General features: G+C 42.9%; 1 protein-coding gene across 2 annotated transcripts in view; it reads right to left on the bottom strand.

Annotated features, from left to right (window-relative positions):
- The window catches only part of cemip (cell migration inducing hyaluronidase 1), a 108,344-nt gene that overhangs the window by 3,106 nt on the left and 81,836 nt on the right, over positions 1-23,402 (bottom strand). For both annotated transcript variants that reach the window (XM_074666891.1, XM_074666892.1), the window contains exons 15-28: positions 19,034-19,109; positions 18,475-18,603; positions 16,175-16,260; positions 12,866-12,997; positions 12,633-12,668; positions 12,197-12,352; positions 9,734-9,914; positions 9,357-9,572; positions 8,791-9,002; positions 5,199-5,384; positions 4,689-4,893; positions 3,465-3,551; positions 3,155-3,312; positions 1,111-1,211 (exon numbers count right to left, since the gene is read on the bottom strand). In XM_074666891.1, the coding sequence (XP_074522992.1) occupies positions 1,111-1,211; positions 3,155-3,312; positions 3,465-3,551; positions 4,689-4,893; positions 5,199-5,384; positions 8,791-9,002; positions 9,357-9,572; positions 9,734-9,914; positions 12,197-12,352; positions 12,633-12,668; positions 12,866-12,997; positions 16,175-16,260; positions 18,475-18,603; positions 19,034-19,109 (1,961 nt within the window). The remainder of the gene's footprint in view (positions 1-1,110; positions 1,212-3,154; positions 3,313-3,464; positions 3,552-4,688; positions 4,894-5,198; positions 5,385-8,790; positions 9,003-9,356; positions 9,573-9,733; positions 9,915-12,196; positions 12,353-12,632; positions 12,669-12,865; positions 12,998-16,174; positions 16,261-18,474; positions 18,604-19,033; positions 19,110-23,402) is intronic.

Below are 23,402 nucleotides of genomic sequence, written 5' to 3'. Positions count from 1 at the left end.
CAGTGAAATCAGTTAAAGTCTGTATATGAGGCACGCCTCATGTCATCTGCTCATCCAGGCTGGGTCACTGCACAGGGATCGCTTCTCATGTCAATGGCACTGTGTGCAATGGCATGTGCAGGCTGCTGGCAGTGAGAAGGGTTCCCCTGCTGGACACTGCGCATCCATAAGCACAAGTGCAAGCACAGCCAGTAACAGTCAGTAATCTTGCAGTTTGCAGGCTAGACACAGCATGAGTGACTGTTTCACTCCATCAAGCAGATCAATCACTTCAGCAATATCATCCCGTGCAGGAAAATGATGATGTTCACTGTTGAGATATTAAATGAGATAAAAACTGTGTGACAGCGCATACAGTTGTAAAGCAGGAAGAGTTTCACGCTCTCTCTGTCTCCCCTTCCTGTTACCATGGCGTCAGTGAAGTTGCTTGAGTGAAATGAATACATGACAGCTCACTGTTATTTATACTCAAAGGGTAAATCCTCAGTTTGCCAATAAAAGAAAATGCTGGATTTGATTATTTATCACCAAAGTGTCATCTTGGATAAAGCAAAAGCACCATCTATGGCATTATGAATGAACTGTAGAAGAAATCCATTTAATGCTGAATCCAGACCTCTAAGGTCCCGTTCCAACCTCAGAGAGTTCATGTCACAAGTTCAAGTCCTGGATCCAGACAGTGATCCGGATCACCTCCAAAATTTAATCACTACTTCCTTTTCCCATTTTGAACATTTCCTGAAAATTTCATCAAGATTTGTTTGTTACTTTTGAGTGATGCTGTTCTCAGACAAACAAACTCTCCCCAAAACATAACCTCCTTTGAAGTAAATATGTATATTTAATCAGTATTTAGGCCTTTTTTTAATTTGTTGTCTGATTGGTCTATAGGGTTTTCCTATAGCATGAGGTCACTGGTGTCTAGCACCATTTTTTTAAGACCCATAACAGTTTAGGAACCCCTGGTTTCACATAGCATTGTGCAGAGAGAATACCCCAACAAATATCCTCTCTGTGTGTTAGTGTTTTTGCACACATTTCAATCAATTTTAAATTGTTTGAATAAACCTGAACTCATGACATTACCCGTTAGCTGTCTGACTTTGTTACCTTTTAACTTGTAACCTTTGTTGACGCCAAGTCTCTCCAAAACTTTAGTCCAGGCTCCCTTGGTGGCCAGCCGGCCCTTTGACGTGAGGAGGACGATGGTGCTAAAGAGAGAAAAACATCACATTGATGCTGTGTCACCTTCATTTAGTCACTCAGTGGCTATGTTTACATGCAGTTAATATTGGGGTTAAGGTCGACATTATGGTTTCTGAAATATTTAAAATAACCCGTTGACATGTGTGAGCAAACAGGGTTATTCCTTTTTATGTGGTAACCTGATCAAAACAGCTCCTAACGAAGAATGTCATAGCACTGAGATTGCGCTGCTGAAAGTAACCAACAATACTATTGTCTTCGGACAGTGGTCTTCTTTCTGTGCTCGTCTTGCACAATCTTAGTGCTGCTTTTGACACAATTGATCATCGCATGTTTCTGCAGAGATTAGAGAGTTTTCTTGGTATTTCAGGAGCTGCTTTGGCTCGGCTTCGATCGTATCTTTCAGATCAACATTAGTTTGTTCATGTGAACAGTCTATCTCCTTTGCACATCAGGGTGCAGTATGGAGTTTCTCAAGGTTCAGAGCTCGGACTGATTCTTCTCATCTTGGATATACTTCCTCTTAGCACTATATTGACAAAAACCCTCCATAAACTTTCATTGCTATGCAGATGATACTCAGCTTTACTTGTCAATCGAGCCTGAAGAAACCAATCGCTTATCTAAACTTGAAGCATGCCTCAGAGACGTAAGGTCCTGGATAAACAGAAACTTCTTACTGCTGAACTCAGAGAAGACTGAAGTCATTGTTCTTGGACCTAAACATCTCAGAGAAGCTTTCTTGAACAGCATCACCACCTTGGACGATATCAGCTTGGCTCCCAGCACCACTGTCAGGAATCTGGTGGTTCTTTTCAAACAGGACCTGTCTTTTAACTCTTACATTCAACAGGTCTCAAGGACGGCATTTTTTGATCTTCGTAATATAAAGAGAATTAGACACATCTTGTCTCAGAGCAATGCTGAGAAACTGGTCTATGCTTTCGTTTCTTCTGGGCTGGACTATTGCAACTCTCTTTTATCCGGCTGTCCTAATGAGTCTATTAGGACTCTTCAGCTGGTTCAGAACACTGCGGTTCAGGTACTAGCTTGGCCACGTATCTTAAAGACTTAATTGTTCTGTATTATCCATCTAGGTCTTTGCGTTCTCAATATGCAGGTCTGCTCGTTGTACCCAGGGTTTCTAAAAGTCGTATGGGAGGTCGAGCCTTTAGTTATCAGGCTCCTCTTCTTTGGAATCACCTACCGGTTGAGGTCCAGGGGGGAGACACGGTCTCTACTTTTAAGAGGAGACTTCAAACTTTCCTTTTTAAAAAAGCTTACGGTTAGAGCTGGATCAGGTCTGAACCAGCTCTTAGTTCTGCTGCTATAGGTTTAGACTGCCAGCGACTGACAGAAATGGCCTGCTGCCGTGGACCCATAGTTTCACATACATTTACACATTCATACATTCATACAGTCATAGATATATTTACACATTCATTCATTCATTCACAATGTAGAGCAGGACAGGCTAATTTATTTACCTGCATTCAGCCCACTCATGTTCTGTAACTCAAAGACAGGCATTAAACTTCACTTTTGGAGTTTTCAAAGGTGCTGAACTTTTTGTTTGACCACTTCTAACTTTTGCTAGATGGAAACAGGATGTCTGAACTTTCTGGGGGAGTTGTTGATAAAGGAGGGATGTGGAGGCTGCAGAGTCATCATGGAAACTAAGCCAAATTACTGCGCTTCCTTCAGAGTTGTTGTTGTGGAGCCTGACAGTAGTCTCTGGCCATCCAGACTAAGTTCTGCCAAAACAAAGAGTCTCTAAATGTAAATGAATTTCTTATCCCTGCAGACAGAAGGACAAACTCATTTGTGGCTAATTAAAAGTATTAATAAATTTGTGTCTGTAGATAGTTTCTGCGTTGAAATAATTGCCTGACTCCTTGCATTAAGTTTGGTTTGGGCCAATCAGGACCATGGTACATTAGCTTCTTACCCGTCGCTCAGTCCACTGACATAGTTATCAATCTGTGCAGGAATGCCCTGCAGTATTGAGTTCCTGAAGCTTTTGCTTTCCAACACCTTCCCATCGTGCCCGTCAATAACGGTCAGCTGCACCCCGTCTTCTGCCTGGTACAGCTTCTGCCCGTTTACCTGTCACAACACCATCAGTAAACAGTCTGTTTGTATTCTGCACCAAACGGATGAAGCTGATCTGATCATTTAGTCGTTAACACCTCAAGAAGTGGTGGTCTAAGCTTTTAAAGTGACAGTTTCATTACGCCGTTTCTGTGAGGTGAACATACCTCAGCAAAGGCAAAGTCCTCCTTGATGTGGAAGAGGCGGGTGTTATAGGACTCCAGCTTGATTTCCAGGAAGTGTTCTGGTGTGTGCTGCAGGTCCAATGAAAAAGAGTCACATTAAACATCACGAAGCTGAGCAAATGAGGCACACAGTCCTGTCTGTTTTATGCATTATTGTTTTCTTTCTTTCTTTCTTTCTTTCTTTCTTTCTTTCTTTCTTTCTTTCTTTCTTTCTTTCTTTCTTTCTTTTTTTCTTTCTCTCTCTCTCTTTCTTTCTTCCTTTCTTTCTTTGCATTAGTCACCATTGATTTTATCTGTTACTCTGCACTTCTCAACACCCGGTCAGAAACACGGGTTTTGGTTCAGGTTGAGTTAGAAATCATGTAGCAGAGCTAGAACAGCATGGAGGAAGCTCAACAAGATTACTTGAGGAGAGGAGAGGAGAGGAGAGGAGAGGAGAGGAGAGGAGAGGAGAGGAGAGGAGAGGAGAGGAGAGGAGAGGAGAGGAGAGGAGAGGAGAGGAGAGGAGAGGAGAGGAGAGGAGAGGAGAGGAGAGGAGAGGAGAGGAGAGGAGGAACTAGGGGTAACAAAGAAGAAAGGAGAGGAGTAAATGATTGTGCTTGAGAAGACGAGGAAATGTGGACAAAAGAGATGAGATTAGATGAAATGTGATGAGAGGAGAGGAGGTAACAAGGGTACTAGAGTGCAGAACAGAGAAGGAAACAAGATTCTGTAGAAAAAGAAAAGAGAGGAAAAAGTAAGGATACAAGAGAGGAGAGTTAAAAACAAGGACACTAAAGAGGAGAGGAAGGATGGATGTAGTTCATACTTGTTTTACTGTGGACTTCGATAAATTGTTGCCATTCCCTTAAAGCCGAGGTTTCAAAGGGAGAAGGTCATATTTTTACAGCGAACATCATTCAAAGAAAAGAAATCCAAGCGAACAAAGAGTCAGAGCAGAGGAGGCAAGAAACCTCTAAGTGATATTGGAGGCTCTCAGATTGCTTGGGATATGAATCCAGTATTTCTAGTTAATGTATTTGAAAGTGCTTTTTGAAAAATGCAGTAAAAGTAATGACACAGATATTTCCATGAAGTTTTGATCAAAATTAAAGTGTGATGAATAATGAGTCCTGATCATTTCATAGTGTGAGACTAGGCACTGGCAAGGCTGGCCCTGAATGTCCCTGGTGTGTAATGAGCAGAGGGGCCTCCCTGCCCACCTACCAGCACGGCATTAGACATCTTCCTGGGCATGGGCACATCCACCACAGGCAGCTCAGCGTGTCTTGGGTAGGCCCGGGCCATGCAGTTGCTAGGTGGGCTGTCTTTAGGGATGACAGCTGTGATCTTCACCCTCTCACAGCCCTTGATGGAGCAGAAGGCGTACTTGTCTCGGTCGTTGTGGGCTTTTACCTTCAGGAAGAGCAGGCTGCAGCAGATTGGAAGATTTTTGGACATTAGCCTGATCTCATTCTGAACAACACAGAAATGGGTGTTTTATGATACAGACATATGTTCTATGACCTTTTTAATCCTATCACTAGAAAGTTCATCTCCCCGCACCACTGCACTACAGATCTTCAAATTATAACCCCTGCATCCAAAGATTACAATCAGTTCGAATCATTTCTCATAAACACAAGAAAACACATTTATGGACAAAAGGTGAGGCTTGTTGCCCAGTCCCTGACAAGGCCAAACCTAGTATGTGTGTGTCAGGTGTGTGTGTCTGACCCAGAGTCTTCCTCCCAGTAGTAGTATCCTCTGGCCTGGTGGTAGTGGTTGATCTTCTCCCTCTGTGATGTCTGCATAAAGACCCCGGTCTTGCGGGTCTGTTTGGTCAGGCGGTTGTGGATGTCAGAGATGACGGTGAGGGTAGACCCTTTGGGGTAGCAGAGGCCCACGTTGATCCAGTCGTTTCTGAAAAACAAACATGTTGGTCATCGCAGATAAAGATCACCATACGTACACATATACAAATACATATACATATACATATACATATACATATACATATACATATACATATACATATACATATACATATACATATACATATACATATACAGGTAGTGCAGAATTATTATGAGTATTTTGACCACATCATCCTCTTTATGCATGTTGTCTTACTCCAAGCTGTATAGGCTTGAAAGCCTACTACCAATTAAGCATATCAGGTAATGTGCATCTCTGTAATGAGAAGGGGTGTGGTCTAATGACATCAACACCCTATATCAGGTGTGCATAATTATTAGGCAACTTCCTATCCTTTGGCAAAATGGGTCAGAAGAAGGACTTGACAGGCTCTGGAAAGTCAAAAATAGTGAGATATCTTGCAGAGGGATGCAGCACTCTTAAAATTGCCAAGCTTCTGAAGCGTGATCATCAAACAATCAAGCGTTTCATTCAAAATAGTCAACAGGGTCGCGAGAAGCGTGTGGAAAAACCAAGGCACAAAATGACTGCCCATGAACTGAGAAAAGTCAAGCCTGCAGCTGCCAAGATGCCACTTGCCACCAGTTTTGCCATATTTCAGAGCTGCAACATCACTGGAGTGCCCAAAAGCACAAGGTGTGCAGTACTCCGAGACATGGCCAAGGTAAGCAAGGCTGAACAACGAACACCACTGAATAAGACACACAAGCTGAAACGTCAAGACTGGGCCAAGAAATATCTCAAGACTGATTTTTCTAAGGTTTTATGGACCGATGAAATGAGAGTGAGTCTTGATGGGCCAGATGGATGGGCCCGTGGCTGGATCAGTAAAGGGCATAGAGCTCCAGTCCGACTCAGACGCCAGCAAGGTTGAGGTGGGGTACTGGTATGGGCTGGTATCATCAAAGATGAGCTTGTGGGGTCTTTTCAAGGTTGAGGATGGAGTCAAGCTCAACTCCCTGTCCTACTGCCAGTTTCTGGAAGACACCTTCTTCAAGCAGTGGTATAGGTCCCAAGTTGTGCAGCCAACAGCTTGACGCTCCGGTCTGTAAAAACTTCCCTGATGCAACAAAAAAAAACAATCCACAAGATGACGCTTGATCGTTTACTTGGTAATCCAAATTCAACAACATAGATTCCACAAAATCACAGGCAAAAGGTGTAAAAGACAAACAAGGACAAGAAAGGTAATCAGGAGGTCAAAAAACTGACTCCACTCTGTAATCGTCAAGGTTCCGCCCAGCATGCATGTACCTCCTTGAGAATTTCAAAATAAAATAGCTTTACAGGAAGTAGAAATCAAAAACTATTTCAATCCACTTTTTGCAATAAAAACACACTGAACATACAATTCTTCAAAATAAAGCATCTTCCTATAACATAAAACTCTATTTAGGCTCCTGCAAGTGGTACAGGAAGAAGTCCCCATCCTTCAAGGAAACCATAATTTTCATGCAGGACAATGCTCCAACACACGCATCCAAGTACTCCACTGTGTGGCTGGCAAGAAAGGGTCTAAAACAAGAAAAACTAATGACATGACCTCCTTGTTCACCTGATCTGAACCCCACTGAGAACCTGTGGTCCCTCATCAAATGTGAGATTTACAAGGAGGGAAAACAGTACACCTCTCTGAACAGTGTCTAGGAGGCTGTGGTTGCTGCTGCTGCATGCAATGTTGATCGTGAACAGATCAAAACACTGACAGAATCCATGGATGGCAGGCTTTTGAGTGTCCTTGCAAAGAAAGGTGGCTATATTGGTCGCTGATTTGTTTTTGTTTTGTTTTTGAATGTCAGAAATGTATATTTGTGAATATTGGGCTGTTACATTGGTTTCCCTGGTGAAAATAAATAATTGAAATGGGTATATATTTGTTTTTTGTTAAGTTGCCCAATAATTATGCACAGTAATAGTCACCTGCACACACAGATATCCTTCTAAAATAGCTAAAACTAAAAAAAAGCCCGACTCCAACTTCCAAAAATATTCAGCTTTGATATTAATGATTCTTTTGGGTTCATTAAGAACATGGTTGTTGTTCTATAATAAAATTCATCCTCAAAAATACAACTTGCCTTATAATTCTGCACTCCCTGTACATATTCATATACATATGCATTGACATATACATATACATTATATACACACTATATATAAACTACTGTTAAAAGTTTGGTGTCACTCAGAAACATCCTCATTTTTGAAAGAAAAGCATTTTTTTCAATGAAGATAACATTAAATGAACCAGAAATACAGTGCAGACATTGGTCTTGAGTTAAATGACTGTTCCAGCTGGCAACGACAGATTCTTAGTGGGTTACAGAGGTAGACAGAGGCCCATTTCCAGCAACCACCACTCCTGTGTTCGAGGTACACTGCAGAGCACTGGCTAGAGCACCAGAGGCCTGGGTGGCTGTAAAGGCTGCAGACCAAGGGTTCTTTGACCAACGTTTGACGGCCAAAATGATTGTTTCAGATTAAAATCATTGTTCCCAGCCTTGTCAATGTCTTCATCATATCTTAATAATTTTTTACTCTAAAGAATAAAAGTGTGAGTTTTCATAGAAAAAAAAACAAACATTTATACTGGGTAGTGGGCTGTGACTCAGCTGTAAAGCTGTTGTCTCTCAAGCTGTTGGTCAGTGCTGTGTGGATGGGTAAGAATGTGTCAGATAAAATTGATGACTCCCACCGTAGAGCACTGTCTCCCATCAGTGAGTGGATGTGGGGTGGAGGGTGGAAGAGACTTGCAGTGTGAACAGCTTTGAGTATTCAGAGAGACGAGAAGAGAGCTAAATAAGCACTGCCCCATTTACCATTTAGTAAATTTATAAAAATGAATATAAATCTATAAATATGAATAATGAATATAAATCTATAAATATGAATAATGAATATAAATCAATCGATGAATTAATGTATATGAATTATAAGCACTGACAGTGTATTTACATTATTAGTGTCCAAAGCACAGGGAGCTTTTACGTCTGTGAAGACTCCATGAATGCTGAACGACATCAATCAATCAATCTTTATCAATATAGCACCAAATCTTTCCAAACATGATCTCAGGACACATTCCAAAAACACAAACAGGTCTGGATCTGTTCATGTTGATAATATCTTATTAGCAGAAACTCAGCATAACTGATGTGAACGATTGCTCTGGTCTCCCCTGCAGTGTGCTGGACCTACTCGCACTAAACAGCACCTCAAGGTGCACCACAAGGCACTGTTTTAACCAGACGTATGCTTGAGATTGTTTGTAAACCCTTAAATTCTGTTTTTTTTATCAACATTTTACAGAGTCCCAGCTCTTAGGGGGGTAGGGACGGCTTCTTCAACTCCTAACTCTCACAGTGGTGTTAACCCAGGTATGACTACTGACTTGTTAAAGTTGATGAGCCAGATGGTGACCTCTGCTGGTGCCGCCTGATCCCAGTGGATGGTGTAACCTTTGGACAGTGTTATCACTGGCTGGAACTGCTGGTAGTGTTTCCTCTTTCCAAGAGCGCCCTCTAGTGTAAGAGGCCGGTCAGGGTAGTCATTTCTCACAATATGCATGTCAAGGTACGCAGGGTTACGGATCTGGATATAGATCTGAGGAAACGAGAAAATCAAATTAGAAAGCTGATTAGATTTTCTTTTTAAGTCTGTTAATCCATTTGGAGAAAAATTCTGTCATCTGATCTGAGTTTGATCCTCACACAGCACAGGACACAAACACACACTCTCACCCAGAAACAGAGCATGGAGGCCCTAGTGCCAGCTGAACACAACACGACTGAGACTTCTTCTCAAAAACACCCTTCCTCCTCTATCTTTTGATATGACTTTCAGAAATTTTTCATTGTACCTACAAACCTATCAAAACTTTGCAGTATTTTTTAAATTATGGGTCAGTGGATCTGAAACCTTCTTGTAGAACCCATTTACCCCCCACCACCCACCCACCTGTGCATAGTGTCCGCTGCAGATAGCAGCCCTCCAATCAGGAACATCGATGCAGTCAGGGTGACGGAGCAGCCAGTTGTCCTCCTTGACCAGAAAGGCTCCAGGGTATTCACTGACGGAGCCATCCAGGTCATGGAAGATGGTTGTTTTGTCTCCGTCCATCTCCATCTTATTGAACCAGGGACCTGACTCCCCAAAGAACACCCTGGATGTGATCTGTAGTACAAAGAGAGGAAAGAGAATTCAAAGCTTTAAACATTTAGTGGGTTGGAAAGCCCATTAAAAACATTCATTGTTACTCACTGAGATAAAGGAAATGTTATTTTTCTTATCACTCTCTGAGTCACAAGCTGAAAGTAATAGAGACGCAGACTCACAGGAACCTGCTCAAAGGTGATGTTAGTGACATTATTGTTTGGACAGCTCTGCCACGAGTTGTTAAGCCTGAAGCCAAAGGCGCTGGTGTGTCGTCCATCAAGAGCGGTGTATTTCCTAAACGTGCAGTTTTGCACGTTGATGGGCCCGTCATAGATCTGCATGCCACGGATGGGGAAATCTCTGAGGGGAAACACACATACCAAACACACATGCTTAGCATTCTGAGTCATACTGTTAGCCTGTAACACACCTGTAAATAGTAAAGATCCCTGACACAACCTCTGTTAGAGCCCATGCTTAAATGAGCGTTACGTACGGAGCCTAAAAGACTTGACAGTGTTTAAACAACGGACATTCAGGCTCCATCATCATCACCATCCTCTTTAAAACTCTGGATCTTTAACCATCTGATACATGCCCATGCATGTGGATATATAAATATTAAACACTCTGTACACTTTGTAATCTTATAGTCAACACTTTTAAGTTAATTTTTTGTAATTTTTCATTACTTTTAATGTATAGACCATTTATTTCTATTCATATTCTTTACTTAAGCTTTTGATCTTAATGGCATTCTTTTCTTCTGAAGTTACTATTACTTTTATTCTTTAAGTAGTTTTGAAACTAGTACTTCTACACTTTGACTTAAGTAAAAAGCTTGAGTTGATATTTCAACTTCTACAAAAGTCTTTTTTTTAATCCTAGTATCTATACTTCTACTTGAGTAATGAAAGTGAATACTTTTGACACCTCTGGTGGATACAGGATTAATCATAATTTACTGCTTATATGACACAAAGTTTTAAAAATTACAGAATAATACTACAATTAAGGTGTACTGCATGTTATTTTTGTTTGTTTGTTTGTTTTTTGGTATCTCTGGTGTTCTTTTGGAACAAAAGGACTGACAGGATATGCCGGCAGGGGTCCAGGTGTTGCTGTCTTAGAGTCAGAGAGAACTGCAGTTACAGCAACTGACCACTGAATGAAAGTGAGATGTAGTGGCAGCAGAGAGCACTCCTGAGGCTGATGTGCAGTCCCACCATGAAGACACCGCAGCCAGTCACCACTCTGTGCCAGAGTAACCCTCTGTCAAGCTCACTAAACATTAACATGTTTTTTGGGGTTTGTTGTGATTATGAGGAGACTAAGAACAACTACTAAGAGCCGCCCTGAAAGTGAGACGGCTTCCACTCTCCTCTAGGTGCAGTAGAAGCATCTGCTGCTCTATACGCAGATGAAAGACAGTCTGAAGTATGAAAAGACGAAGCACGGTGAGTGGACTGAAGACTGGACCAGGTTGGTGTAACTGCAGGTCACAGTTATATGACTTTATATGACACATACACACCCTGACCCTCTCCCCGCAGGAGGCTGCAGGACATTCAAAGCCAGCCCACCAGGCTCAGGAGTAGCTTCTTCCTGGAAGCTTTTGGACTATTGAACTTTTTTTAATGCACATAAGATCTCTTCTTTTTATCTTACTTTCATGTGTTGTTCTTGTACTTATGGGACTTAAAAACTAGACCTTGAAGGTAGGGAAGGTCATATTTTTTTAAGCAAAAAAAAAAAAAAAACTGTCAAAAAGTCATCTATACACTGGTAGCAAGTCATACACATAACGCACTGACACTGTGATGAGAAATGTCTGTGGTTTGTATCAGCAGCTGGGCAGCAATAAGTCTGCCCAATCACACATTTTGTTCCGAAATGAAGAAACAACTAACAAGGCTTTAGGTTGCTTCAGTCATCTGATGACGAGCTCCACACAGCTCTGAAATACAGACAGTACAAAAGCATCAAAAGCATCTTAAAGACAGAACTAACGAGGCTTTTTCTCTTTGGTTTATGTGACTATATTGTTATTTGTATGTATTAGTGTGCCAAAATGTCACAAAGTAAGCTAGTACTAGTATTTGATGCTAATAAAGTGTATCAGTGTATTGAAGCAGCTAGTTTGTGACTGATGCTTCACTGAGCATGAGGCAGCTGTCCCTGTGCTGTATCAGCTTGTTCTGTTGACGTGCATTCCTCCGTCCTGACTCCCAGATAACTGACATGTTCAGGGTCATCATTCTGCTGTGTTTAACACTGGATGGACACACAACAGGTCGAGACACAGCAGTTTAACACACACTACCAGCCTACTCACCGTCTTCTTGGCTGAGCATCATGTATCAGATAAGATTAAAGAGCCACATAAACACAGTGCTTGTTTACAGGATCCACATGAAACCCTCACTAGGTGAAACCTTCCAGTTAAAATAAAGACTGGGTGTTTTTTCAGTTTCCCTTCTCTAAATCTGCATAAAAATGTGTTTGCTACCTTGACAAGAATCTAAGAATACAGTATTCAACAAAAATATGAAAACCAAATCAAAGCTGTGCTTGTTAATTTTGTCTATATGCTCATAAACCAGAATAATCCAAATAAAATCCAAAGCCGATTTGTCACTTACATGCCACGTGGCAGCGCCCTGCCGTTGAAGTCAGAACCACCAGGGCCCCAGACTCCGTTTTCAGGGAGGAGCATCCCACGGTTTTGACTTTCTCCAACAAACAAAGAGTTCATCACCTGCTGATGAGAGCCATCATCATCTGGAAAGGTCCCTCCACTGCACACACACAGAGGAGAGTTACAATCCCACAGCACTATAAGTTCACAGACGAAGCATTCATGTTAATACATGAGTCAGTGAGAGCTGCTGCTTCTGGTCAGTTTCACCAAGAGTTTGACGGTGCTGAGGATTGAATACTAAATCAGTATACATCTGAAATAAATATAGATAATAAATATATGGATAAAGTACTGTGCTTTCATATGGCAGCAGCTTTTTGTGTAGAGCCCTGGGCACCGAGCTGTGACAGTAACATGACAGGACGGAGAGCACCAACCTGGCAAGAGTGAGGCCGATGCCATTATCAGCAAACCTGACCAAGAAAGAGAGAGCAAATATTTTCATGAGCAACAGCTGAGCCCTCCAATAACAGGACACACTCACATGCACACACAAAGGGTTTTAATGTGGATAAAAACAAAGGTTTCTCATTGTCATTCTGCCTTCACCAAACATGCAGACACAAAGGTTAAAGACGCGTTGTGATCCGGGCCTGTATGCAGAACTTACTGGCAGTCATCCAGCCAGACATCCCCTCCTCTCAGCCAGGCTCCGTGATCCTGGTTCTTAAAGGCCACAAAATGGTGGATTAGGGCTGGGACTCTGGGTTTGAAGGGGTCAGCATCCTGGTGGGGACCATACCTAAACCAAACAGCAAAAAGACCCAAAGCCCAACTTAAACACGGGGTGGAGAACGACTGTGAAAACGTTTGATTGGCTTATGCTACTGTTATTTATTTTTAGAATAATTGATGTTATCTAGCATTCCAATCTAGTTACATGCTGTGTTCAGGGTTGAAGTATGTTTATCTGGCAGGTTAGGGTCTCTCAGACCCTGAGTAAACTTCTACCCAGTCTCCTCGCTCCATGCTCTGATTCAACAGTCACACACTTTGATAGCACATCTCTCTGAAAACTGACACCAGCTGTGGGTTGAGACAGTGGTGTCAGTCATGTTTTTTGGCCAATTACTCTCGGGTATTTAGTTTAACTCAACCTCTGGTAGGCGTAGCAATGACTGTTATAAAATTGTATTGCTCCCGGATATCAGGGCTCATTCTTTTGGGACCAGCGCTGTAAACCTTACCTGTGACCAGAATGAATGCTAAACTGAGAAATGGATCCTCTTCGTGTGATCTGTGGGAGCTGTTCGACTAAAGAACCAGGTAGATTTTATTACACTACATTTATTTGCATCCTAAAGGGTTTACTGTCAGGCTGTCCATTCAGCTGTGCTTCAACTGCAGGAACCAGAGTCTACATTTAGTTCTGTATTTTTTTAATGTCCAGAGGCTTTGAGGGGTGGGACCTGTAAGTTGAACCTTTCTGATTGGTGGAGCAGCCCTCCATCCACAGTATGATGGCAGCCAGCTGTGACTGACCTGGTTTAATAACTCCTCAAAGGGTAAATATGATAACAAGTCTATGACAAAGAAAAGACATTCCTTTTAGATTCACTGCTGTCATCGTCAAAGATCAACTTTTATTATTATTATTATTATGACCAGACTAAATTTTTTATAACCAAACACATGTAGATGTTGGATAAAATCCAAATAATTAAACCTTAGTATTTGTGGCCCTTATAACAAACAAATATCAGACTTCAGGTAATCAGATGGCCATGTAAAGCATATCTTATTGATGTGTGAGCTACCTAGTTGGATCAATATGTAAAGGATCTGATTTTCTCTGCTTGGTATATGAACACCAAGCAGAAAAACTTGTGCTTGAATCTAAAACTCATGACTCCTTGGAGCTGTGTTCTCCCTCTGAGGACTGGAATATGACAGTCAAGGGTACAGGCTCAGACTGGTGTTCCACTGGGACACTCAGCATGTCTCTTTCCTATCCCATGATCCTTAATGCAAACCTCTCCTCTGTTGTTGAACCAGCTCTTGTCCGGTTCTTTAACTAGTAAAACTGTGCAAGAGCTGAATTTCTCACTTGGCTCTGGAGGCAGTTTATCTGGTATGGCCACTGGCAAAGGTTGCAGTCCTATGCCACTGGAACAGAAAGTGGACTAGAATAACAAGGTTGGCAGTTCAGGATCATCTGCCCCAGTCTGCTGTTGCTCTAAGCCAGAGGTTGCCAACCTGGTGCCCACAGCTACCTGAGCGCCCACAAGAACCACTGCTGGTGCCCGCAAGACATGTTACAAAAAACAGCAGCAGTCATAATGGAGCTCCTTTTATAAATATAGGTTTCCTACCATCATTGTTATGTAAAACATTAATAATAATTGTGGGATAATCAACACTGACATGTAAATAGTCTCTTCACATAGTATTAATACAACCATTATTATTGTTTTTAATAAATGGTCCATGTATTTTAGCTCAGGAACCTTGCATCAGCCAAGTAGCCCTTCATACCACGTATTTCCCTTGAGGTAGCCCTCGGTCTTCAAAAGGTTGATGGCTTCTGCCCTAAGCAGACTGGGTCGGCACTGGATACCCCTACTCAGTGTTTGTCAGTTTAGGTCATTAAGCTGACCCCAACACATACTGTGGTTACAGAATTATTCCTTCACCCTCAGCCCACAGTCTCAGACCCCTTACTAGTCCAAAGGGCCTCTTGTGACCAGCTCTATGCAGAAAGGCCAAGACGGCTTCCTGCTGCCACAGGAAGTAGAGTACTCTGACCCACAGTTTACCTTGTGGTCCTATGACCCAGCCTGGATTCTGATGGAGCAGGCATCAGCAGGCATTTCCATGCCACACACAGACCACAGGTTTTTGGCTCACTACTGAGCAATTTGTGTGCTTTACCTGTTTTGGGGCCACAAAAGGTCAGAAATAGAGCAGGCGAACTGTTACCCAAAGAGCCAACAGCACACTGCTCTCTATGGGCTGCAGTCTGTCACTGCAGCAAGAAACCCTGGTTCACACATGGCCATGTCTTTCTGTATGCCCTCTCTCACTGTTTCCACAGATTGCTGTGATGAGACACAGAGTTGCTGGTTGCCCAAAACTGTCTGGCAAGGTCTTGGTTTGGCAATGTACAGGGTGCTGGAGGCAGCTCTACAGCATCCAGCAGTGACGGGACCTCCTGCCACAGCCACAAAGCCTCATTTGGCATTTGAGCCTGAAATGTCTACAGCAGAGCCTCTGAGAGGCCGAAGCCACTGCTGAGGGAATGTGATGAGTCAGTTACCCAAAACATTAAACACTCTGGAGCACCAGGTCACCACATGCCAACAGGTGGAGGGTATTTGTGGAATAGTGTGAGCCACACAAAAATAAAGCTTTGACCAGCAAAACTTCACAGTACTTAGCCATCTAAAGCCTGATGACAGTAGAGATTGACCTGTGTTCCAGCCTAAAAAAGGGTCTGCTGATTGAGGACTTTCAGCAGGATGCATCTTTCTCTAACAGCTTTAGATCATTAGTAAATACTGATCTTATGGGGAGATTCTGACACGTATGTGTATAAAACAGGGATACAACAACAGACAGCTGAAGGTCTCCAGTTTACAGGGTCACTCTCTAAACTGGAACACAGGTAGCTGATAGAGACACATTCACACTATCAGGCTCAAGGATGACCATTGTTTAGGAGGTAATAAACCAAGTCCATTACAGCTGGGGACAAATCTCCAGGGTTTGGTAAATTTATTACCCCAGAACTAAATCAAGGTCCTAGTTCCTCCAGTTGAAAAGCACTCTGACCTGCTGATGGTTTATATCACATTTGATACTGTTAGTCATTTACAACAGGTAATCTAACCACAGCAGGGGCAGGAAAAAATAGTATTGACTTCAACTGCTCGTACATACTGTGTATTTGGCTCAGAGTGGGAAGATTAAAAAGTCTAACCTGGCACCAATCAAAGACAGGAAGGGTCTCTTGTCCTTGTCGTTGGCCTGAGTGGTCTTAACCCCGTTATCAAGGATCATACCTGCCTGAAAAGAAAGGAGGAAACAACAAAACAGGAAGTGTACATCACTAAACAGACAGAATGAAGAATTAAACCGGGCTTGAAATGAGGTTCTCTGTTGTTTCACGGAAGGTCTACAGTTCACTGGAGGAGAGTCTCTGAGCTGAATCCACCAGTCTGATGAACTTGACAAACCAGACCGATGGTGCTATCATTAAGCTATTGGTTTGTTGACTCAGACCTACTTTGCCTTTTTAACCATGTTGAGCATGTCAGAGTTATCCGCTTGGCTGGGTTGATAAGTGCCATCAGTAGAAAACCTCCCATTTACATCTCTGTAGACATTAAACATATATGTGTATATGTGTATCTAACCTTCAAACGGAAACCCACTGCTGAGAAATAAAGAGTGCAATCTTGAAGGCCTAGCTTATACCTTACTCAGTTCCTACATATGGAATCATGAATACACATGGTACCCAACCACGGCCAGCCCTCTGTAATACACACACTTCAACACTTGTAGCACATGAACCCTACCTGAACCCCAGCCAAACCTCACCTGAACCCCACCTGAAGCCCAGCTGAACCCCACTTGATACCTTTTAATCAATGCAATCGATGCTCTTCTTTGCCCACACTTCTAAACATGTTTGCAAGTGCTGTCAGGCAATTATGTTTTTCAGTGGGGGAGGTGGGGTCTGGCAAAGCTTGTCAATCAAAAGCATGCCTGTAAATCACTGTGGGTGAGAGCAGTGAGCTCTTTGGATGAGAGCTCAGAATGGATATGAGGAGAAGGTGTAAGATGACAGAGGCATAGCCAGACGCTGCAAGTCAGAAAGTACAGGCAACTAAGAAGAGAGTCCACTTTTCTTAGGGAGTTTGGTTGTTTACATTGTCATAGATAACTATATTATTTGGGTCTTAAAAGATCGTCCAAGATGCTCTGAAAATGGCTGGTAGTCAATGAGTTAACCACGTTAATATTTAGCGCATTCATTTGCAGTGTAATTAATGCCCTAAAGTGACAGCCTTAATGTTTACATTACATCACATTTCAAAAACGGGTAAAAAAAAAGGAAGGGTTTTTATTTCAGACAACATGTTTTACCCAAATCAGCAAGAAGACAAACTGTCCCATTTTATCCACAGGGGGCACATAACTCTAAGCAGCCAGTGGACAAAGACTTCAGTAGTGAGGCTTAAGCCAGAACCTGGAAGGAAAAACGTCTTCTATTGTTCCATGGAAGACTGAAGATCATCACGAGTTCAGTTTGCTGGAGGAATAAACACTACTTTGGTGTCCCTGCTTGGAGCGCGCAGACCTGAAACCACCTCCTCTCCTGGAGACACAGGGGGACTCACGCTGCCATTGAGACACTCCAGACTCTCTCCAGAGTGAAGACAGAGGAGAGCAGTGAGGGAACAAAAAGACAGAGGATCACTTTGGATTGAAGAGAAAGAATGAATATAAGAAATGACACAGAGTTATTACCATGAACACTCTGCAGGGCTGCTCTTGTCTCTGTCTCTCTGTCTCTCTCTGTGAGGAGACTGAGGCCTCAGGTCAATCATTGTGCCCCTCTCTGGTCCGTCTCATCCTTTCAGTGGGTCACTCTTCACTTTTCTGCTGTCTGACCTTCATTTGGTCACTTTTTGCACCAATCTTAGTATCTCAGCTCTTCACATCTCACACTGTCTTTCTGAGCCACAGGGACACATTAACAGTTTGTAGGGACTCTATAACTTTTAAGGATTCTTGGGAGCAACAGAAGGCAGGAGTGAGTGGCTGTGGCTCAGTGGTAGAGTCAGTGGTCTCAAACACTAGCAATGTGGGAACTTTGCAGCCAGCTCTTTGAATAACTGAGACCATCCTGCCTCATACGGTGCCACTTAAGTCTCTCTGATGAAGCCTCCATGTTTGAAGTGTCAGAGTTTGTCTTCAGTTTTTGTCTGTGGTCCAGATTCAGAGGACTCTGTCATGTAGAAACTGAAAACTTAGCATTGTGTTTACCTTGATTTTGAATTCAGTGGGTTCTGTTTTAGTGCCAAGAACACCACAACACTTCCTCTTGTAATGAAAACACATTAAAGGATTGATAAGTTTTACCAGGTTGGAAAAGCTCATCATAAAGAACAGGATTCAAGAAAGCGGGTAGTGCACGTTAAACAGTCTTTGTCACATGAGAGGAACACTTCCTCTCTCCCAGCCCTCGTTTGTTGTCATCACTAGACTCACCCTGTAGTTGGAGTGAGCTCTGTTGTTGACGAACTGGCCCAAAGGTGTGTGCTCAGTGTGTCCTGGAGAGTAGAGGCCCTCCGAAGGGCCGGTAGGCACATGGTGGAAGAGGAACCAGAATCCTGTTTCCTGAAGGATCACACAGAAACGTGAAGAGTCTGTCAAGAATAACGACTGTTCAGGTTAAACTGAAAAACTCAGCTGGGTTAAATACTCACTCCTGATAGGTAAAAACACCATAACAGCAACAAACTGCTATCTTTATTCACAAAGACTTGATTTAATTACCAAAATGCAAAGTGAAGAGCGGTTTGTTTTGCTATGCTAAGATTCTTTTCACTGTTTTATCCCCACGAGGCAAAAACTGATGAGACTTGACTCCATGTGATGCATTCTTTCAAATTCCCATGAGTATGGTCATATTTGGCAATCCATCATAGTGAAACTGTGGCTCTGCCTCGGTCTGTTGTCTGCTCAAATTGGGAAATTAATAAGAACATACATCTATGAAGCCAACCTGTCATGAGACAGACCTTGTTGTGGGAGCAGAGAAACTCACCTCTGAGCCTGCAGCAGCACAGTCGATGAGGTTGTTATTGGGGTTGGCAATCCAGAAAGTTGAAGTTGCGCTGCAGGTAGAGGTGTGGAGAGAAAAGAGGGTAGAATTTTGTTAGGGGATTGATTTTGGGTCGTTCTTTGTGAAGAAAGGGAACCAGTGATGAATAAGTGTATGAACTTTTCCTTTTACAGAGAGCAACAGACAATGCACGGTTTGAAACAAAAGCTCTGCTGGAAAACTATGAAGAGACAATAAAACAAGGAGCCATCAGTTCTCTTTACTTCTCAGTGAAGATCTACAAACAGGGCGGATAATGTCACAGTCTCCTGTCAGCAGATGGACCACAGTTAAAAACAGCCTTTAAGTCATTGGCTATTGTTTGCTACATCTATCATTAGCAGCACATAGAAGACTCCAGTCTGACCCGTCAGGTTCTTTGACCTCACTGAGGACAGTAAACCAGCCAACCAACGACGGCCCAACACAGACCATCTGCCATCAGAAAATTTGCCAGTAATTCACTTTAAAACAAAGAACATCCACTGGAAGCTGCCGCAGCTTCCATCTAGTCCCCAGGATATTACTGAAAAATATCCCCAAGGGGACAAGCTATTTATTCATGTATTTTTTTTTATCAAATGAAACAAGTGGCCTCTGAAAAGTACCTCGTAGCACAGCCTGCCTTTCATCCTAAACAACCCCAGACTGGTTTGATGTAGAGGCACTCTTGTTGTCACAAATGATCTGCTCATGGCTGCTGATGCAGGCCTCATCAGTATCCTGATCTTGCTGGATCTTTCTGCAGCCTTTGACACTGTCTCCCACTCCATCCTCCTCAACCGCCTCTCCACCCACCTCAGACTTGCCGGTTCTGTACTCTCCTGGTTCCACTCATACCTGTCCAACAGGCAACAGATGGTCTCCAGTAATGGATCCACCTCCCACCCACCCCCAGTTAACCATGGTGTCCCACAAGGTTCTGTACTCGGTCCCATCCTTTTTACCATTTATATGATCCCGCTGTGTGGTGCGTATAGTATAGCATCTCATTCAATCATTCATTCATTCATTCAAGCCAAGAGGTCGAAATTACAATACAAAGTTAGAAACTTAAACTCAAAACATACCTCCCCTTAATTAAAGGGGCTTGAATTTGGGTCATCTTCCTTTTCTTCTTAAGTCTAGTAACTCATGTGTGTAAAAATGAATTGGTAGTTGTATAAATTGTCTGAGTGCTATCCCTATTGAAGTTTTCTAAAATTTAATGCTGTGAGGAACTCAGCCGAGATTAGGCGAACGCTCTTAATAAAAAACAAACAGATAAACAGACAACCAAGACCTCATGTTAGTAGTAATAATAATAATGATGATGATGAGAGGAAGTTTCACCCACAAAGCATTGGGGCAAGGTGTCTGGCCTGGTTTGTTGTAGTTGTGTTGTTTGTTCGGTTTAATTGTTCAGTTAAAAGTGGTTTTGTTGTGTTTCTCTGGTTTTTGTACAGAGCTCCAGGCTTTTCTTTCTGTAAGGTAAGATGTTCTCTGCTATAGTCCTGCACTGACAGGTGGAGATGTTGTGTGTGTGGAGGTGTCTGATCTAGTTAGGCGCAGCTGTCCTTTACCAGTGGATTGGGCTCATGCTCCAGCTCATGAGCTTTCATGTGTGTGTTTGGCTCGTCCTGTCAGTGCCTCTCACACTTCCATCAGCATCTCCACTGCCACCTCAGGTAACTCAGGTGGAAAAGATCCCTGTCGAATTCCATTAGTTTCTATAAGAGACACACACACTCCCTGGCCACTGTATTTGCTCATCCATGATGAGAATCTCCCGTTACTCCACCGCCGTGCGCTGCCAATCTGACAATTTGGTAGACCGTCTGCGCAGAGATGGGTGTGACTGCGTGTGCACCAGGGGGAGGTGTTGGCAGATTCATGTTGGCACAGTGACAATTTTGTGCCAAAAACAGTGCAGAAAGTGCGCTGAAAGCTCGCCAGCTCCAACCTGGTCTATCCTCGGCGCAAAGCGGAGTGCACCCTCCGCAGCTGTAATTTGGTGACAGGCGCACATGTGCGCACATGTCAACAAAGCCTCAGAGGCAGGTTTCCAGAGTGTCAGGCACATTTTAATGCAATAAACAATCACACAGTAATCACTATTTAATATAACTGTCTGAACCAGCATATACATTTATATCTATATTAACTGTCCGTCACATCTGATGTCAGATTAAAGCTGTTTGTCATAATGGAAAGTTAACCTGACGGCAGCTGGAAGTTTGATGCACATCTTACAATTAAATAATAAACAGCCTTAACATCTGATACTGAGTATATATCTGGCTTCTCCCATTTCATTTAATTCAAAGAAAAGAGGGAGAGAAAAGATGAAGAAAAATGAGACAAAATAAATGTATGTCACTCAGGATTAATCGTGATTTCCCATATTTCTCTGTTTTAATCTTTATTTTTAACATGATCTAAAAAGATGGAGTACATTATTGTAAGGAGGATGAGGCAGAGACACCGGGAGAGTGTACAGTATATCACCAAAGGCTCTGCTTGGCGATGACAAACCAGGAGTGCAGGTGGATCAAAAGTATTCTGAATGGATAAGCCAGCTGTGTAACTGCCTCTTCATTTTGTTCTCCTATTAATGACAAAGGAACAGATTAAATCTGTCCTGGGAGCTGGCCCACATGGTGACGCGCTTTGTGTTCCCCGATGAGCCCCGCTGTCCATTGACCTGCTGCAGGGACAGTGGCTCTGACCGTCACTGCTACTAGGTCTTTCCAGCACACTGTTTCTGTGGTGTCGGGGATCAGTCAGACCAATCAGATGCTGCGCCTCGGCCGCAGCTCATTTAAAGTAGAGGAGAGGCGCCCATTTGATTTGTGAAGACAGTGCTCGGCTGTGTTAAATCTACTCACGGCTTTTCTTCTCCCTCTCTGCCATTTGCGTGGAGGGAGCTGTGGACGCGCACCTCTGCACCTTGAGTGCGTCTCTCTTGGCACTGCAGGAAACTTGCAAAGTACGCTGGTCACGCCCTGTCCGCACGACAAAGGCCGGCACAGGGCAGGTGTGCTTGCACTTTCGCCTGGTCTACAAAATTAGAGCCCATGGTGTCTGTCCGTTAGAGTCCAGAGAACTCATGGTTATGTCGAAGGAAGCAGTTTGAGAGGATCTGAGCTTAGTGACATGGAGCATTATCCTGCCGGAAGTAGCCATCAAAAGATGGGTGCCCTGCGCTCATAAAGAGATGGACATGGTCAGCAACAACACTCAGGTATGCTGTGTACTCAGGCAGACTCAAGTGGTACTAAGGGGTCCAAAGTGAGCAAAGAAAGTCTCCCCCACACCATCACACCAGCAGCAGCAGCAGCACCACCACCACCTGAAGCGTTGATCAAAGGCAGGATGGATCCATGCTTTCATGTTGTTTCCTCCAAATCCTGAACTGAGCATCTGAACGTGAAGCAGAAATCCAGACTCATCAGACCAGGAGACAGTTTCAGTCTTCTGTGTTCCAGTTCTGGTGAGTCCATGTGGTTTGTAGCCCAGTGTGGTCTTCTGCTGCTGTAGCACATCTGCTTCAAGGTTGGACGTGTTGTGCATTCAGAGATGCTCTTCTGCAGACCTCGGTTCTTTGAGTTCCTGTTGTCTTTCTATAATCTCCAACCAGTCTGTCCATTCTCTTTTGACCTCTGGCATCAACAAGACATTTAGTCCCAGAGACCTGCTGCTCCGCCCAGGTCCCCAGAGAAGGTTGTGGGTTAAAATCCCAGTAGATCAGCAGTTTGTGTGTAACAACCATGGCACGTTCAGAGTCTTTTAAATCCCCTTTCTTCTCCATCCTGATGCTCAGTTTGAACTTCAGCAGCTCATCGTCACCAGGTCTACATGACTAATTGCTACGGAGCTGCTGTGATGTGATTGGCTGATGGAATATTGGTGTTAACAATCAGCTGAACAGATGAAACAAATTAATTGAGTGGAGAGTGTAGAAGCATAAGGGTGGTAGTTTGTGCAACCGGTCTTTTTTTTACATTTCATATGTTTGTGTGTGTGTTTGTTATTTTTTGGTGACTGTTCGACTCTGTCTTTTTGCTTTTCACTACTGTTTATTTATTCTTCATTTGTTTGTTTATCTATTTTTGTATTTATTTGTTTATCTTTTTGTAAAGTACAATCTTTGTTTTTGTCAGTATAATCTTTTGACTTTTAGCTGAACAAAAATCAAGTTTGTTCAGTACCCATTTATTGCTGTGTGAGCCTCATTAATAACATCCTCCAAAGTGCACATGGTTAATGTACAGACAGACATCTGTGGCTGCTGTATTCATCTTTTCCACCAGTGCCAACGCTTCAGTGAGTC

Source organism: Halichoeres trimaculatus, unplaced genomic scaffold (assembly GCF_033239565.1).
Source record: "Halichoeres trimaculatus isolate MK-OKI-2021-1 unplaced genomic scaffold, fHalTri1.1 fHalTri1_scaffold_3, whole genome shotgun sequence".
NCBI classification, from domain to species: Eukaryota; Metazoa; Chordata; class Actinopteri; order Labriformes; family Labridae; genus Halichoeres; species Halichoeres trimaculatus.
This window is presented reverse-complemented; position numbering and strand designations above follow the sequence as displayed.